General features: G+C 40.8%; 2 protein-coding genes across 4 annotated transcripts in view; one reads left to right on the top strand and one right to left on the bottom strand.

Moving 5' to 3' along the window:
- Positions 1-11263, bottom strand: part of adgrv1 (adhesion G protein-coupled receptor V1) — a 149772-nt gene extending 138509 nt beyond the window's left edge. For all 3 annotated transcript variants that reach the window (XM_084947172.1, XM_084947173.1, XM_084947174.1), the window contains exon 1: positions 10842-11263. The gene's annotated coding sequence lies outside the window, so the exon portion shown is untranslated. The remainder of the gene's footprint in view (positions 1-10841) is intronic.
- A 2972-nt stretch (positions 11264-14235) lies between these two features.
- LOC146375982 (uncharacterized) lies at positions 14236-18836 on the top strand. Its single transcript, XM_084947447.1, has 13 exons — positions 14236-14378; positions 14546-14624; positions 14852-14969; positions 15067-15135; positions 15298-15672; positions 15796-15897; positions 16132-16364; positions 16462-16640; positions 16736-16829; positions 17219-17575; positions 17671-17788; positions 17863-17953; positions 18071-18836. The coding sequence occupies exons 2-13, from the start codon at positions 14553-14555 to the stop codon at positions 18171-18173; spliced, it is 1911 nt and encodes a 636-aa protein (XP_084803573.1). The 5' UTR covers positions 14236-14378; positions 14546-14552; the 3' UTR covers positions 18174-18836.
- Positions 18837-19066: the final 230 nt, after the last annotated feature.

Here is a 19066-nt window from a genome sequence, read left to right as displayed (position 1 = left end):
GCTGAGACAGTTGTCATGGTTCACAAAACAAAACAACACAGCATGACGCGTGGGGCGGAGCCAGCCTAAAGCCAGATTGTGTCCTCCTTGTTGCCTTTTACCCATCCCATTCATAATCTGCACCACACAGCCTGGCTAACAGTATGAACACGTAAGGTCTTTTAAAAAAATATTTGCTCTTAATTACAAGGTTGAAAAAGAACATCAGCAACTAGAGTGGATGAAGTCATGCTGTTTGGGTTCTTTTTTTTTCATACACGGAAATCATTTAGGAAAGTTGGGCATTGCAAATACCCCACTTTTCGTTTTTTCCATTACTGTTAAATCAATCTGAGTAATTCTCAGTACGGGAGGATGTTTAAATGGAGACCATCGATCAGTCATTATGTCAACTTCAATGGCAGAAATCACTGTAACAGCATTAAAAGTTATCGGCTGATGAATACACTCAGAATAAACTGGTGCAAATTTTATGTTGTGACAAATACAACAAATACTGCACGTTTTAAGAGTTTGTGTTTTGTGTCTGTGTCTGTGTGCGGGGGGGGGGGGGGGGGGGGGTGTTGCATATATCACACACATGCCAGGAAGGGAGAGATGGCTGGAAAATCCATCAAAAAGGGATTTAAAGCTGGTGGGTCACAAAGCTGGACAGTGGGGAACAGAGAGTAAGGCTAAGGGGGAACAGAGGTGAGTGTGTTGCTGGACAAAGAGGGGCCCGGGTTGAATTACTGACCGAAAGTTTGAGTAAAACACCATAAACCTTATTGGTTGTATCATCTCACTGAAATTGACTTGTAAGTGCGTGTGTGTGTGTGTCTGTGTGTGTGTCTGTGTGTGTGCAATTGTATCCACTTGCCTGCCTAATTAAGTTATATGAGACAGTAAAGTCACCAAATGTCTAGTTTGGTCTGGCCACAGGTTGTAAACTTTGTAGAAAATCTTCAAAGTGTTATTGTAGAGAATGCAACATACCGTAGTCAGTCTCAGTCTTCCAATGTTATATTGCTTTCAGTTCTCAAATAGTCTGAGATCCCACATCTTTGCTCAATCGTTATGCACCAAAACCTCATTCCCAACCTTCCCAATGATTGCCTCACATTATTTAAACCATCATTTTTGATGGATGTTAGCAAGCATCCAACCTTCTACCCTCCTAGCAACCCCACGTCAAAACAGAGGGCAGCCCTTTCACATCCACTGACCCAGATGCCGCACTTCCTTCAAAGGGCCTAATACAAAGCAGATGCTGTGTGGATGGCACAGGTCTGTTCTATAAGCAGCAGGGCAGTTTTTGTGCTGGCATCACGCATTGTGCCAATTCTGACCCCAGGGGTTTAAGGGGCCCCTAGGATCTGTCTGTCACAGCTAAAGGCGGCATGGAGTGCCTGGCGCAGACCTTTGACATTGATAAGACTGGGAGTCACAGTTCATGTAGAGAGGTGCGCAGAGACACAGTTTCTTTCTTGCAAACACACACACACACACACACACACACACACACACACACACACACACACACACACACAAACCAGTTTTCATATATTGATGTATTTGGCAGAGCAGCCTAAGTCAGCATGCATCCATAAAGCTCGGTCTGAAAGCTCAGATAGCTAACTGGGTGACAGTCCAGGACACGGGAGAGAAAACACACTGTCCATCACAAATATCTTGGACCCAAATCTGAAAAGATGACAGCTGAGCTGAGGGCTCTTAAATCTGACAGATAAAGCCACAGAAAGCCCCACAACTAAAGAGGCCGTACAATGTGAACATCCAAATTTGCTTTTATTGACTTACCCCATGATCCTGACTACGGTCTACTCACTTACTTTCCTTCCTATTGCATTACATTACTTCCTGGAACACAAACTGCACCTAGTAAATAGGTAGCGCTGCAGTATGTAGTGTTTTCTAAATAGTAAAGCACAATTTTGCACTAATAAGCTAAAGTAAAAAATTAACCTTTGGCCTGGAACAATGCAGAATAATTCTTTAAAAAAAATAAAAATTCCTAAACCTGTTGTTCACTGTAATCATTTCTGAGCAGTGCATAATACTTCCAGATTACTTTTACATAAGCAGGCTTTGCCAGGAAAGTATCTCAGTATGTGGACATTGAGCTACAACATTGCTTAGCACTCAAAAGTTAAGCTCAGATCAAAGGCAAATGGAACAACACACATATGCTCTACTGTATACGGGGCATGAGTTCACTATCCAGTCACTCAGTATTCAGTCATCTCATAAGTTCATTTTTCATGGAGACAAACTTTGTTTTAGTTATCTCAGTAATGCATACAACACCACCTGATACCCAAATAAACACGCTCAAACACAAACAGCACCATGATGAATCACAGCTACAATATCTGTGATAGGAAGTGGTATTCTGGCCCCAACACCTCTCAGCCCTTCTTGCAAAAAAACCAAAAGAAAAACTGGTGGCAACCTGGTGTTAGGAGCCCAGTTCGTAAAAACCTGTTACATCGGATCATTTGCAGTCACACACACACACACATACACACACACACTGAGTGATCTATTGGATATCCCTATCAGAGGTGCTGAGGAGGTGTCTGGTTGCAGGGCTGCTCCTGGGGTCAGAGCTTGTTGCTGATATCTCTAGAGTTTCTCCTGACAGTGGCCTCAGCGTTGTAATCTTTAACATCAATTATTCATTATAAGCCTAAGACTTTACAGCGGTAGTAAGCGTGACAGTGCAAGATTCACCGTGTGTCAGCTGCAGTAAGTCAGGTGACTGAGCTAAAGAAATAAATGCTGTCAAATGTTATGTCAAATGACTTCTGTTTGCAATGGTTTATTAGGGCAGTGCAGATTAGTTGGGCTCCAAAATATTCCTTCCCTTGGACCCTACAGGCACGCGTTCAGGAGGTGGAGGGGTTGAACCAGCAGGCAGCAGTGAGGGTCAGATGGGACATTCTGGAGCTGAAACAAACAGCCAAATTTGGAGGGTGTGTTTGATATCTGACACAAGGTACATGAAGCTTGCAGGCTTCAACTCAAGTAGTTTTTCAGTGTTCTTACAGACTCTAATGTTCGACAGTGACTGAGTTAAATTTTGTTAAATTTGTCTTTTTCGACTTATCAAAGACAGCATCTGTCAACCCTTTTCGCTACTGGAAGCTTAGTAAAGAAAAAATCCTAGCCTCTGAAACCACAATCAAGCGCTCTGCTTTTCCTCTCATCATTTAGAGGAGACTACTTAGTACTGCAAGTTGTAAAAGTGGAAAGCAATACCCTTACTTCCTTTTTGGTTGAGGATATTGTGGGATAACAGTCTGTAGAGTTTTAATCAAGGGCTTTCCCATGCAGCATCCCTGCCCCGAGGCTTCCCTGAGCCTGAGACGCCCATGGTGACATGGTGAAGGCTATGTGGTTGTATATATATATATATATATGCCTGCTCACTAAACGCACACATGGATACACACACATATGCTAACACAAAGCCGTCTAGAGATTTCTGACACAAGGAGGCCTGTGGTAGGATCTCATTCATCAATCTTACAGTTCGGGTTGGTGATCTGGAGTCAGTCTGGCCACAAAAAGAAACTGCTCTGTCATTAACATCAACTAATATAACAGTGTTCCTGGAATGCTTGTGTGTCTGCTCAGTAAAAATTCACACTAAAGACAGACCACGCAAATAGACCGAATAAATGATACTAATCAAGATAAACAGATAAAGTAAACAGCAACAAACAGACAGATGGTTTGGCAGAAAAAGAGGCATACAAAAAGAGCTGATATTAAGCCTTTATGTGTACTGCTCTTTATTTATAGCCTGCTAAACCAACCATTCAGTGTTGTAAACACTGGAAAGTGGAAGTGCCCTGTGGACAGATTGAGCAATTTATTATTCAGAGGTTATGCAAAATACGAGCAACTCATAATTTAAGCTTTAATAAGCAGAGTTGGGTTAAAAATGAGCTGCCAAAATTCATATAAGGCTACCACATTTAACACAAAATTAAACAAACCAAAAACAGAATGAAAAACCTATTAATAATATCACCATTTAATTTAATTCATATACATAAGCAGGATATTCCTTTTAACAGAGTAGCTGCTGTAAAATGCTAGTTTGCATTTGTTATGTATTTAGCCCCAAACCATAGAGTCTCCTCTGATCTGTTTATTGGTTTGGTCTCTGTTGGAGTTGTTCTCCACACTAAGTGATGCCACCAGGCCAGTGTGTGTCGGGCCGAATGTCAGAAACCACCCACCGTCCATTCTCAGCCCAGCGTAGCCGCGGCTGTCATTCCCGGTCAACTCACAAGCCCATAATTGCACTTCACATGTACTTTCTACGTGTATTTTTAGATCAGTGAATGTTCTCGCCATACGGAGAGGTTGGGGTGAGGAAATTAAGAAACTTAATAAGCGAGTAGAGTTAAAACATACATCATTAAATCTAACAAAAACTCGGCATTACTCACTGGGCTTATTTTGGAGGGCTCTACGCAAAAGAAAAAAAGAATCCTATTTATTTGAAGGGGGAAAAACAGAAAACTTAAAATTAGTCCAACAAGAATGGAGAAAGTGTTTTTTGTGAAGTCAGGATGGGCTGATTTGCAACAAAATTATGCCATTCCACATTAGAGGACTTAGAAAACTGTTCAATGAATACTTTTCTAAAGAACAAAAATGCATGAGGTCAGCCCTCCAGCTATTGTCAGACGATACTTTTCAAACCAGGCATTTCTCCTTCAGGGGCAAGAGACTGCCAATCAAGTGCGTTTTGCTGTGAAAAAGGAAACACAGAGAGGGAGAAATCTCCTGAGGTATTGTCCATATGGCCGTGGTCGGCTGCTCTTAAGTGGAGCCAATGGCATCTTGCGTCCCCAACCAAAAACAAGAGATTTTTCTTCTTCTTAGTGTGAAGGAAAGGATATAGAAAAAAAGAAAGTGGTTCCAATTGAGTAGGGACCAGTGCGCAAGCAGTTTAGTGGGCTTTCCAGTTTGAGCATTGGCTGACTGATTAGCCTGTATGACAGACAGTGCTGGAGGCAGACAGAAAAACACTTTCAGAGGATTAAACAAGGTTGCGCTCTCCATAGCTTCACAGACCAAAGGGCCAAATTAGAAAGGGTATTACTTCCTTGCATGTAACCGGTTGGGCCTGGATGAAATGCTAATTGCATTTCAAAAGAGTTCACAAAACAGAGAGGCAACCCAGAACGGGGGTGTATTTTCATTGGAGAAGAAGCGGGACTTTACGATTCACTGACCAGCACACAATTTTAAGGAGCAAGGCTTTTGTTCACTCATGCTCCTTTTTGTGTTCTATGTGCATTTCTGACATTGCCACAGTTCTCTATTTTTTTTGTTTCTCCCACTTTTTGGCATGCTAGCCTCCTCTCCTGCAGAATCCAAATCTTCCCATTCAGACTCCCTTCTATTCTCCCAGCTCTCCTCTATCACTTTTAAATAAGGACACACACACTATACACGTCCTTACTACAGTAGGTGTGGGACAGCCCCTTTTTCAGGCTGTTGTAGCCTCTTGAAAACTAAGGGCCAGACGGTGAGGCTGAAGCAAATTCCTGAACGACTCGGGTCAAGAAATTTCATTTATTAGAGAAAAATACCAAAACCAGTAAAAATAAATGGTGATCATGGCTCAAATGAAGCTGTTAATCAACTTTGTTGTGATTCAAAACAACCAACGTATTATGTAATAGTGAATTTGAGACGGTGCACGTGTTCATGTTTGTGGGTCCTGTCCAGTGTCCATACAACAAAACATGACAATTTTCTGGCTTTTTTTTAAAACATTTTTTTAAACATATACCCAGACAATGAGAGAAAGTGGATGTGCACATCTTTTTACATAAAGAAACACACCCACCACATTCTCGGGCACGCTTGGATCAACCACACAAACATACGAGGAATTCCTCTGACTTGATGAACAGCGGCGCAATGAGAGCAGTGAGAGATAAACAAAGAAGGAAAGTTTGTGCAAATGAAATGGAAAATGATGGGTCTTACACAGAAACTAGGGGGTTAGTGGATAAATAAAGAAAAAAAAACTCTATGGAATCACCACACTTGGAGGATTTTCATTCAAAAAAAAAAAAAAAGGGACTTCATTAATGAAAAGCAACACTGTGTATCAAGCTAGCACGGATACTGTTTGACAGATTAAAGCGTGCCATGTACCAAATCTGTTTTCTATTGACAGAATGAGACAAGTGTCCAAAATGTGTGCATGTGTATCTCTCTTAGTCTTTTATTTCACATACAAGTCTGCTTATTTTCCTTAGGCAGTCATTGTTATGTTTCACTGGAATGACACCAGACTAAAGTCCCAGCATAATCTCCTTGGCCAGTGCAGACCTGTAATTCATAACTAAACATCGCCTTCAACCAAACCAATCAAACGCAGTCTTTGATCACTTCCCTGTAGCCCGCTGTAACCTTGTTTTCTTCTGTTTAGGTGGTAATGCTGGTTTTAGTTTCACTTTTCTGTATGTAAATCCCATTTCATTCAGCCCATTTCAGGTATATGACAAACAAACATGTTTCTCCCCATTTGCTTTTCATCAGTTTACTTGTGCATTTTCAAGACACACAGTATTGCTTTGAGTTTTCTCTCCTGATGCTGTGACATCTTCCATCTACTAGTATATTTTCCTTTTATAATGTTCCCATACTTTTTAGACATTTTAGACACAGGTGACTGGGAACAGCCAACATTATTTTGCATAATTTCTTTGTCAGATTGATCTGGAAAAAATGTCATTAATCTTAAAAACAACTGACCTGTTTTACATGAATTTCACGAAGCCAGAATCTTCAGCAATCAAACAAAAGTAGTTTTTATATCATATCTGTGGTCTGTGTATGTGCTTCAAAGTAAAAAACTTAAGAGCGGTGATGCCAAACGTTTTTCCAGGAGTTGTAGATGTAAAATGTTGGTGACCTACTTTGATAGGTTTGTTTTATATGGACAGGACACTGCTTTTCTGAAGCTCATTATTTTTCACGCTCTTTCAGACTCAGACACACATAACACAAGTAAAGTCATTAGAAAGGGGAAATGATGGTTACAAAAAAGAAACAGTATAAGGTTAGATACCCATGATGTCCTTCCAGCCAAATGTGAGGCTGTGAGCAACTCAACCTGCACCACGGGCGGAGGGCACCACAGGATGCTTTCCACATGGCTCCACGTGGATTTTAACATGTGTGGATTTATTGCCAGACAAAGGGATCCAGGTGGGGTCTTCATGTTTAAAAGAATGGAATCAATAATGAACAACCAAAGATGTAATCATCAAATAAATCTGTGGAGCTTTGGAATAACACATTATTCAATGTTTTCAGTACTCTTTAAAACGCCATTTAACTTGTACAAAGTCTAGCCAAGCTAATGTGAAACAAAGGACACAGCCTTCCAGAATGTTCTTGTACTTTTCCCTATGTTTTGATATCTGAGGAAATTTTGCTGTGCACAGATTTTCCATGCTGTTTGCTAGATAAAAAGAAACAGACCAGCTTGAACTTGCAAGGACAGAAATGTAGATAAAATTGAATGTAGTGTAAATACTACAAAACGAAACTGATATTTTGTATTGATAATTCTGTAACATTTTAGAAGAACTGGTCACGCATCAGAGTTAGAACAGCAGGTAGTAAAGGCTCTGAAATCTATCTGATTTACCACCAAAAAGGTCAGGTTCAAGTTTAGTCCTGGAATGGAGATGGTCAACAGATGAACAAGTACAAGGTCTCCTTTTCGCTCCTAGAGAAGACACTATAACAATAACTGTAAAAGTACAAGTGTGTGTGTGTATGTGTATGTGTCTGTGTGTATGTAATGAGCTTGTGGTTGTGAAATGTGACGTAGAGGTCACAGCTGAGAGCTCACGGCAGTGACCGTACTAGAATCCTCTCACTGGGAACAATATGTGGTTGGTTAGGCCCGCTAAAGAGACCTCAGGATTGCTGGACATCACTGAAAGGCCACCGCTTTCCTGTGTCTTTGCTCCAAAGACAACAGCTACTAAACCATGATCCTGTTTCCTGTGTGTAAGCACCAACTGTCAAATTACTTTTTAAAAACAAAGTACAAAACAGTAAAACAGAGAGAGAACATTTCAAGAGAATTATTCATGGCTCGAATTCGTCAGTTTAGAAAATCTTAAGCTTGCTTCACCAGACCAGGCAATGAAGTATTAGACATAATGATCAAAGTTCAGATAAAAAGCAGGGTGACATTTGAAGTTAGCATAGCTCCAGTCTCACTTGTTGCTGAGGAGCCAGAAGGAGCATGCTGAATGTTAATTAGACAACAGGACATACAACAAGATCTCAACATCAAAAATGAATTATTCTCCACTCAGAAATATGAACGGTACAGATTACTTTATTTACTTTTTTTAAATCAAATACCGTCCTGCATTTTATGTTCTCTGTACCTTTTCAATGTCTCCTAAGGGAGATGAAAATCCTATTAAAACGATCTTCCCAAAGCAGCCTTGTTTCCCCAGTGTCAGCTGTTGTGTAATCGATATGAAACACACTGGAATAATATCAAAAACTGAAAGAGTTCAATTTGAAATAACTCCTGCTTGAGGACATTCACCCCAAAGGGTCAGAAATTGTCCCTATTCATTACTGTAATCCAGTCACTATACACAAAACAGAAAAAGCTTAAATCCAAAAAGTCATGTCTTTGATTGTTAGTGGAAACATTGTTAAATCGAGCTGCATGTCTTTTGGATATTTTCCATACTAAAGGTATGGAGAAACCGTTCGCATTTTAGCTTTAAATTTACCCAAAAACATTTATTCTAACAACTGTTTTAGGAATTTGTTTTCATGTTTCACACCAGATCCTTGCATAACGCCAAGTTCAATGTGAAGAATAAGAATCTGCCTCAAAGACGTGATCATTTCAAAGTCAGTGCCCTTTCAAGGTGATGAAATGACAACCTGATCATAAAACTATAGTTTTAACTTATACTGACTGAATCCACTCTTTTTCTTTACAGATTTCTTTACTATCCTGTGTTTTTACCATGTAAAAAGATGGTTTACTAAGCACAAAACTGTGGATGAAAACAAAATAACTTTTTTTATACCGTCTGCTTATAAAAGCAAACAAAAAGATCACAGGCATCTGTTCACAGATAGTAGCCTTCACGTCATGCATTGTTCTAATTAAACTTCACAAATTTCATTCAATCAAAGACAGATAGATAAAAGATGTGCTTCACATATCTTGTGAAGCAAGTGATTCAATGGGGTGTGTGTGGGGGTGGGGGTAGCCTGTTGCATGGTGCCTTCATCCACTCTTTCGCTCTATCCCCACACACTAAAACGAGAGTACCTCTCATCCCCACAAAATATCGGTCTCATCCTTTCTGCATCGTGCGACAGTCCAACACCTTTCATCAATGAATAGTCTGTTTATGGCACTGCCCCCCTTTGTACCGTGCAGCCATTAGGGAGGTGAGACAGAAGGAAAGAGAGGCGAGCAGTAAAACAGTTGCCGCCCAGTGAATCACATTCAGCCTCTTGCACAGGCGAATGGGGGATGACCCCTGCCAGGCAATGACATAAACACCGACAAACAAAGGACCTGACCTCTGAGCAAGTGAGGATCTTAGAGAACCCCAATCTGCAAAAACAAACTCACTCTGACATATGACTTTCTAATGATGAGAATGGAGAGAGGAGGTTAAAAACAATAAAACTGTGAACCCCCTGTCAACTTCTGCTTCTTTGTAAAAAAAGAGGAAACAAATTGATTAAATCATTTTACTAATTTCTACAAAGATTCACAGAAGAAACAGCTGATTGGAGAGCAGGTGTAGACGCTGAATGGATACAGAAACAGCTCCCCACCCTTCCTCCCCAGTGAGAAAAAAGGATTTAACTCTGCTGGCCACACCACAGAGGAGGCAACAAAAGAGATTTGCAAAGGACGCACGAAGATGACATCATGTCAAATCAATTAGAGATCAGGAGGAGATGTTCAATTATTTAAGGTCTGCAAACCCCACCCCACGAAATGGTGTAAATTATGGAGCCATCTGCGTAAAATAACCCCCAAAAAAGAAGCAGCATCACAATGGGGCTAAAGGCGCCGCTCGTTTCTTTAACAGTAGCAGCACATGTGCGCAACTCAAAGTATGCCAAGATTACTTATGGCCCGAGTAAGCCTATAGATTAGTCAGTCTATGAGAAGGTCCTCCGGCTCACCATGTGTGGCAGTTGTTGTTTTATTTCAGTGGGAGAGCGAAAACCCACACAAAGCGGAGTAATCACACTGGAGATCCTGGATGTAACCATGGAAGCGTTTGTCTCCGTCCTCAATGGGCTACTCGGCCATTCATCTACTGATTGCGCTGAATCAATATTTAAGCTTTTCAATTTTATTAGCTGCACCGAGGGGTATTTTTGGCACAGGGCAAAAAGAAATTAGCAGCGGCCAACCACTTTTAATCGTTTTCTTATAGTCTTACACAATGCGTCTGCTTGAGCTGTCTGGCATAATTGATGAGGGGTATCGCTACTCATTTGTTTCCTTTATCCTTCCCACTATTAATCCACCGCTGACTCTAGCGGCTGGAGGAACCAGTCATTTCTCACTGGCTTACTGAGAAATAAATCGGCTGCATTGTCCTGACAGGATGTAATACAAGAGTGTCACGAAACCACATCGGACGCATCTTCAGCTCTTTGTGAAATTAATCTTGTAAAGTTTTGCAGGTCGCCACTCATCCTCGTTCTTAACTCACAAATCACACTGACAGACAGAAAAATCTTAGTAAAAGCACACAACACGAATCGTGTTAACTTACCTGACACCGTGCTTGACCTCTCAGTCCAAAATATTGTGCTCTATAATGTTTATTTCTGTGGATAACATCAGAGTGCGCTCCGAAGATCTTCGGCTCCACGTCTTCTCAAACAGCAGCCGGTAACTGCATCGTTTCGTGTTGTCTGACACCGAACCTTCCCCTCGGCAGCTTTTAGCTCTCCGTGAACAACGTGGGTAGAAGCGCGTCTGTCATGTAACGGGACTGGAGCTGGCTGAAATAGCCGAGACGGACGCGGCTCTCTGAGACCTGCTCCTCTCTACACACAACTCCGGGCTCCTGCGGCCATGTGGCAGCTGTAGCTGTTGTTACTGTACAAACACGGCCTGCTGTCCGAGCAGAAAGCTTACTTTACAGCTACTCCGAGACTCGAGCTCGTCTCCCGGTCGCTGCTAATGAGACAAGATGTTTTAATCCCATTTGTCTCTGAAGGGCGCACACTACCGTGCACACGCTGTGCTGGCCGACAGCTCCACCTTGTGAGCTGAGCAGGCATGGAGAGCCGTTCTCCTCTTCGCTGTCGTCTGCCACTTATACTCTCCACAAACTTTGCAAATTAGCACCTGAGGAATTTCATTTACAGCTGGTCCCAGTTCACACAATTTCATACAATAATATATACAGTACTGTGCAAAAGTCTTGAGCTACACCTTGTTTTTTAAATTTTATGCGCTTTATTCTGGTTAACTTAGGTATTTTTATTTAGTTCATTTATTTATTTTCTCAGTAGCAAACCAAACCAAATTTCATTGCGCTATGTGTAATGACAATAGAAACCATTCATTCATTGCTATACATTACTAATTATTTTAAGTACTCTTGAGCAATAGTTCTTCAGCTTTTCTAAAGTTTTTCTCTGGGCATTGGCTGCTTTTCCACCCATTTTCAGCCCAGTCCTTGTACATTGTCCATGTTCTATGAATTATATTTGATAAGCCATTTAATACTGATTTATGAATCATTCAAGGTTAAAACAGGCAACTAACTCAAATGAGGAAGCAGTGTTGTCTTTACACGTAACGGATAAAAATAAATACATCAAATTCTATCTTTAGCCAATATTTGAGGAAAATGAACAAGTGGCAAGGCTAAAAAAATTATCTACAGCAGATGAACAGTATCTGAAAATCATATCCTTTAGAAATAGACAAATAAATCCAGCAAAGACGTCACATAGGACATTCGAGATGGATCTGGCCCGTAGATTGAGCCATCTTCTGTTTACTAAAGCCTCATCAGAAATGGTCTGTGGAAAAGGTGGCTGTCAAGAAGTCATGAGGAAGGAAAACAAGGAGAAAAAGCTGAGGTATGCCAAATTACACAAGAACGAGACTGAAAATCAGTGGCAACAGGTCTTGCGGAGTGATTACTCCAAACATTTTGGTTCGGATTTTTGGTTCAAATCATTTTCAGTATGTACAGAGTCCAGCCATCTGTAAAACACAGTGGAGGCTCTGTCATTATTTTTGAGCTGCATTTAAGCCACATGGTGTTGGGGAACTTGGCAAAATTTATGGAGTTATGAACTGCTGTCAGAATTTGAGGCACCATGAAACACAGAAAGAGTGCGGAAAGAGTGTTTCTGGCACCGGCTTTATTTTTTTAGTGTGACGATGATACCAAACACACTTCCCATGCAGTAAACTCACACCCGGAACAGAAAAAACACAGAAAACATCCAAAGAAGAGCTTTGAATGTCTTTCAAGAATCTTAGAGAACTATTCCTGGAGCCTACTTTAAGAAATTACAAGAAAGCTTGTCTAAGAGAGTCCAGGCTATGTTGAAGAAATGTGGTCATACCAAATATTGACTTTCAGACTTATTAGAATTGTGCAATTTTTTTCTTTTTCTTTATGCGTAGTCTCTTAGACTTTTTTTTTAGCTGTACTGTATATCCCAGGGTCAGCAGTGGTAACCAACGGACACGTAATTCAGAATATAAATAATACAGTTTACTCTGTATTTAAGTAGAGTAAACTATATTAACTATATCCTGTTCATAGTGACAGAGGTTAAGACAAAACGGAATCTATCTGGCTTAAGGTTAATCTAGCTGTTTACAGACACGTTTGGCAGGGTTTAGCCCCCATAAAGGCTCAGTGTTCACAGCCAACAGTACACTGTTGTACTTTTATAAACAAAGCCATTAGTTTAACCTCGCAGCTACCGTGAATATGAACATGGGTGTAAACTGAGAAAATAAAACAACTCTATCATTTCTATTCAAAACGGGTTTCTCTTGGCTGGCCTGGAAACGCCTTGGTGTTCATATTCATATTAATATTCTTATTCTTCTATGACAAAAAAGTACAAGTGTTCATTTAAAGAAATAAACAGAGCAGTAAGAGATGTTTTTTTTTTTGTTTTTTTTTCTTTATTTTCCTTAGCCGAAGGCCGTATCGTTTGTTTTCTGACCTGGGAGTTTAGTCCTGGATCAGGGACTTTTTTGGACGCCCTGTGTCACTACTGCTTCTGGCCTCTTGTTGTCTTTTGGTGTGTTTTCAGAGGTTTCACTCAAGGTCATATTGTTCATTTTCTTAACTAGGAGTCGGATAGTGCTTGGCGAACAACTTTTTTGGCTGCTCTGTGTCCCTGCTGCTTGTTCTGGCCTCTTGTTGTCTTTTGGTGCATTTGGTGTGTTTTCAGAGGTTTCACTCAAGGTCATATTGTTCATTTTCTTAACTAGGAGTCGGATAGTGCTTGGCGCACAACTTTTTTGGCTGCTCTGTGTCACTGGTGCTTGTCCTGGCCTCTTGTTGTATTTTGGAGTGTTTTCGAAGGTTTTGGTATCACTCGAGGTCGTAAAGTCCATTTTCTCAACTAGATGTTGAATAGTCCTTGGCGCATAACTTTTTTGGCTGCTCTGTGTCACTGGTGCTTGTCCTGGCCTCTTGTTGTATTTCAGTGTGATTTCAGAGCTTTTGGTATCGCTCGAGGTCGTAACATCCATTTTCTCAACTTGGTCTTGGATAGACCTTGACAGAGAACTTTTTTGGCTGCTCTGTGTCACTGGTGCTTGTCCTGGCCTCTTGTTGTATTTTGGAACGTTATCAGAGGTTTTGGTATCACTCAAGTTCATATTGTTCTTTTTCTGAACTTGGAGTTGGATAGTCCTTGAAGAAGAACTTTTTTGGATGCTCCGAGTCACTGCTGTTTCTTTTTTCTCAGTGTCTACTCTCATCCTCTTTCTCTCTGGAGAGTAGCTCTCAGAGTTGTTTTCGCTGCCTTTGGAAATCTGACTGTATTGTCTTTTCAACACAGTTTTTTCTTCACAGATTCGTCTTTTTTTCCTTGGTGGAGAGCAGCTGTCGTCACTTCATAAAAGCTTCAAACAAACAGAGGTGACTGATCTCGGAAACGGTTTAATGCATTTAAAAATGGCTACAGCTACCGTCAGCATGCTTGCTAGGTAACGACTACACGTGGCTACTGCAGCATTAGCCATTTAATCCAACGATGATGGATTAAATCTATTACAAACGTTAAAGGACTTGTGTGTTGCAAAATACCCTCACATGGTGCGTAAAGCAGTTTTTGCGCTAAGAGTTCTGCTAGCTCTTTATAAACTGATGATGCTAACGTTAATTGCTAACGTTAACTGGAGCGCCAAGACTGAAAATCATTTGAATTGCGTTAGTTATGTGTTTATGTCACTGAGTTCTGCAAAAATCTCTTTCCTCTTTAGCTTGAAAATGAGTGATTCAGAGGATCCCGAGCTGGAGGAAGAGCTTCAGGCTGCTGACGAACTCCTTCAAGATATGCAGGTAACATTTTTAGTGGAAACAGTTGTTAAAGAGGGAACACGCTTGTCTAATATTTTGTACGGAGTAAACGTTATATTATTTGAATTTTTTTTTTATAAATTTTTATATATGTGTGTATATATAAGTTTATGTCAAATTAAGTTGGTTAACTTAAGATGTTTGATAATCTTTGCTTTAATCATGGACTGTATTTTAGGTGTTCCCTTTTTTCCTTGTTAATTGCGTAGAATGATGCACAGAGTGAACCTCAGCCAAGACCAGTGCGCTGGAAAACACGTGACAGACAGGGAGATTTTATTCCTCAAAGACCATCAACCAGTCGAAGTACTAGTTGCATGCCACGTGGTCAGTGTTCACACAACCATTGATTTTATCTCACAACTTGTTTTCACCAAAGAATTTAAGTAAGTAAATATTCTTCAATCGCTTTTTTTCCTCCCAGTGTCCAGAGATCAGCATCAATGTCCACGTGAAGAACCTAGTTATGTTGCCAGTGTCAACCCAACAAAAGGTACTTTACCTTCTTGTATATATTGTGATTTCTGTTTACTTTTATATTTGTTGTTATAGTTAAGTTATGCAGGGCTTTTGTGCAGTCCTAAGAAACATACTGCCTAGAGTGTTTTTCACTTTGTGGAAGAGTTTCTTCCTTTCTTTATTTTTTTTCTGTTAGTGTATGGAACTGAGGTGCTTCGTCAGGAGCTCCTTCAGTTGTTGGAGGATGGAGAAGAGGACGCAGCCATGATTTGTGAGACGTCGTGTGAGTCAGCTGCTACTCACTGGGCGATCAGAAATATGGTGTCCTCGCAAAAGTGGAAAGAGGCCAGGCCTTGTCTTATAGACAATATGTTAGCTACTCTGGATCCACAGTCACACCGTGTGTGTCAGTGTGACAAACAAGTAGTTGTGAGGTGTCTGGACTGCCTGCCTCTTCCATTCCTTTGTGCTGACTGTGATATTGCAGTTCACACACGCTTTGTCCTGCACAACAGAGAGGCAGTAACAGGAGGGTTTTTGCAGCCTTTATCAGAGTTTCACAAGCCAATAGGTACGGTTTTTAAGTCTTATGCATTTCTTGCTATGTACTATGAGTGGGTGCTGCTATTGTATATTTATTGTGTATCAGTTAATTTCTAATTCTTTTTATATATATTGTGTGTTTTAATGTTAGTTCGGCTGTTGCCTGTGCAAAGGCCAGACCATGTGTGTGACTGCCCAGCAGGTAACGTTGAGGTTTCACCCGGCGCAATTGTGGCTCTTGTAACCATAAATGGTAAGTTGCCCTTTTGTCACACACTACATACACAATAGATGTGTTTGGAGGTTTTATTGCAAATTGTGCATTGCTATCTTGGTTTGAATTACCCTCGGCCCGCAGTATATGTGGGCACCTGTCAAAGGTCATTTGGATTTACCAGACCGATTTGAAAACAACATGAAATCTTCACAACATGAAAAAAATGAATGCTTTGAGCCATGACTGAATTTATCCTTATCCTTTCTAAAGGCCGTTATAACCTTGCACTGCCAGTGGTGAGCTGCACCAGCTGTGGCCTAATGTGGTCCCCCTCAGTTAAGGACATCCTGGGTAGTGGATATTGGCCTGGCACCTTAAATTTCTGCACCCTGTTTTCAATGGATGTCTTTCAGTCTTTCTATGACATTAAGAAGGCTGCACCAGGGATGTCACTTAAGGCATTTGTCAAAGTGCTGGATGAACGAACAGCCCATTTTGGAAGGGTGAGTTTCTAAATTTGCCAAGTTTAAGGAAATTGTGCAAATCAATGTTTATGATGACTGTCCTTGAATATTCTGTTGTATGTCCTCTATGTAAAAGACTGGCCGAATATCAGCTGATGCCTTCAGTAAAAGTTTCTTGGAGTGGAGTGCTGTAAAGTTTGAGGTGGACAGGATGTGCAAGGAGCCATGCTTTAGCTGCCCTGCCTGCACTCCAGACATGCTTGCCGTCTCAGTTGATGGAAACCGCAAGCTTTATCGCTTTCAGTCTAATGCAAGGTACGTTATGCATTGTGTACATAAATCAAATATGGATTTGTAGAAAAATGTATTTTAATGTTTCTTTTCAAACAACTGTCACTGTGTTCGTTCAGCACTTCAGAGCAGGGGAACTTTGAAGGTGTCTTCATTGAAAAAGATGAGGAAGTTGCTGAGTTTGTGAGATACATCCAGAGACACACAAATCATGTAAGATGCACATATATATTAGTGCTGTTAGCGTTAATCTTGTTAAAATGACGTTAATGCCATAACCATATACACATACGTACGTACGTGTGTGTATGTGTATACATATATGGATGGGTGGATATTTATTTTATTTTTCTCTTGGTGTTGTCGTAATACTATTTACTTTACTTTATCTTAATGTGTACTTAATTTTGTCACCATGTGTATTTAAAAAAAACAACAACATGATTTTTATTTTGTGTTATCAGTGCTGTCGTGGGGAGATATGAGGTCTCGTGTGACTTAAGGCTAATTCAGCTAATTGTTATGCATTTGTTTTAAAAAGTTTGTCCCTGATAGGGCTTAATCATGCCATGTCTTTTATGTTAAAATCTTTGAGTGTATAGGTCCCAGGGAAAGGGTTGTGCGGATCTTCATCTTGGACTGCAGCAAAGGAGTCGTCCAAAAAGTCCACTGGGAAGTTGGATGAAGAGGGCATGGAAATAGCTGTTTGTCGCCACGGAGTTCTCTTAGCTGCATTGAACATGTTTCGAGGGGAGATCTTTGCTTACCCCCTTTTTCTCCAGAGGAAGTTGGCAGCTAACGTCCCAGGACATATTACGTTCCTTTGCTCCGATGTGGCCTGTAAATATTTCCCCTATTTAACCAAGGTGGCTCAGCAGTGCCCTGAGCTGAGGAACCTCTTGTCAATGCTTCCTTTTCTCTCCGTCATGCATGCAAAGGCTCACACTTGGAAATGCGAGGTATACTGCAGCTTGTAGTTTTGGATTAGTTTGAGACATTTTGTTATAAGGTTGAATGAATTCAGCAGTCATGTATTGTGACCTCCTTTCTATAGATCAAATGGGGAGGTGCGTTTCAGGATGGGGCCGGTTCAACAGTTGGAGAAGAGGTGGAACAAGTAAACAGTTTCCTGTCTAGGGCGGCCATCACAATGAAGTACATGTCTAAAGCAGGTATGTGTCCGTGTCTGAGATTCCACTCAGTCTCCTGCTCATTAATTCTTATTTGTATACTAACTGAAATGCAGGGCGAACAGACATGCTGACCCTCCTGGCTTTGGGCTGGAACAAAAGGAAAGTGGAACAACTGGGCCGCACTTTGAGCCAGAGATATCTAAAGGTGATTTTTTTTTTTTTTTTTTTTTTCAAAAACCATTTTAATGTGTGTGGTAATTGGGGAAAAACACCAGTACTCTTTTAATATCAATATGAATGACATTTATTAATGTATTCTTGGATCATAAGGATCCTTGGAGAACAAGTGGAGAGCCTGAATGCGACCAAAAATGAGCTGGGTGTGGATGACGACACACTGCAGCAATGGGTGGCCGATGTGTAGAAATGGGCTGAAGGTGAGTCTCAATATAATGCACTCGTGTATAACAATAGGACCCACCATGGCCTCATTAAAGAACTTAAGGTAGAATTAAGATCTTTCTGACAGTGTCAACAAACAATGAAAAAGAAGCCTTGTAAAAGCAGAATTTATGGCAGAGTTGTTGCGTTTCATCAAATTGGATAGAACCTGGGTTGAAATGATGTCGTACTAGTTGGTTTTATAAACCTGAACACCAACATACTTGTTATAATAATAATAATGGATTGGATTTATATAGCGCTTTTCAAGGCACCCAAAGCGCTTTACAATGCCACTATTCATTCACTCTCGCATTCACACACTGGTGGAGGCAAGCTACGGTTGTAGCCACAGCTGCCCTGGGGCAGACTGACAGAGGCGAGGCTGCCATATCGCGCCATCGGCCCCTCTGGCCAACACCAGTAGGCGGTAGGGTAAAGTGTCTTGCCCAAGGACACAACAACCAGGACAGAGAGCCCGGGGATCGAACCGACGACCTTCCGGTTACAGATACGCTCGGTTACAGACTCGGAGGAGGAGGAGGGCATTCCAGACGATGCCACTGAGAGTGATTTGAGCACTTCTGATGAAGACTGATTGTGTCATCATTGATGTTATGTTTGGTAAAATAAAAAGTTAATCACATCTCTGTTTAATGTGATTTTTCAACAGACATTTTACATTTTGAGAAGAAAAATGGAATTTCCTTGGTGCAGTTGTTTACCCTGAATCATTCTTTCCCATCTAATTTAATTTAACTAGTGTACATGTTCAGATACGATAACATAATTTAATTTATGGGATGCTTTCTGGGCTGCTCAAATTATCACAAAATTTAAAAGCACCAGGCAGCACACTCACAAGTAAATTTTTTG

Source organism: Perissodus microlepis, chromosome 12 (genome assembly GCF_051167445.1).
Source record: "Perissodus microlepis isolate ML-2025 ecotype Zambia chromosome 12, ASM5116744v1, whole genome shotgun sequence".
NCBI lineage: Eukaryota > Metazoa > Chordata > Actinopteri > Cichliformes > Cichlidae > Perissodus > Perissodus microlepis.
Note: the sequence above shows the minus strand (reverse complement) of the source record. Positions and strands in the feature narration are given on the sequence as shown.

Bases quoted from the DNA above. Each gene is read 5' to 3' on its own strand.
- LOC146375982 (XM_084947447.1), top strand. From the start codon at position 14,553: ATGAGTGATTCAGAGGATCCCGAGCTGGAGGAAGAGCTTCAGGCTGCT. The intron at 16,365-16,461 runs GTGAGTTTCTAA...TCTATGTAAAAG, and splicing joins GAACAGCCCATTTTGGAAGG to ACTGGCCGAATATCAGCTGA. The intron at 16,641-16,735 runs GTACGTTATGCA...GTGTTCGTTCAG, and splicing joins CGCTTTCAGTCTAATGCAAG to CACTTCAGAGCAGGGGAACT.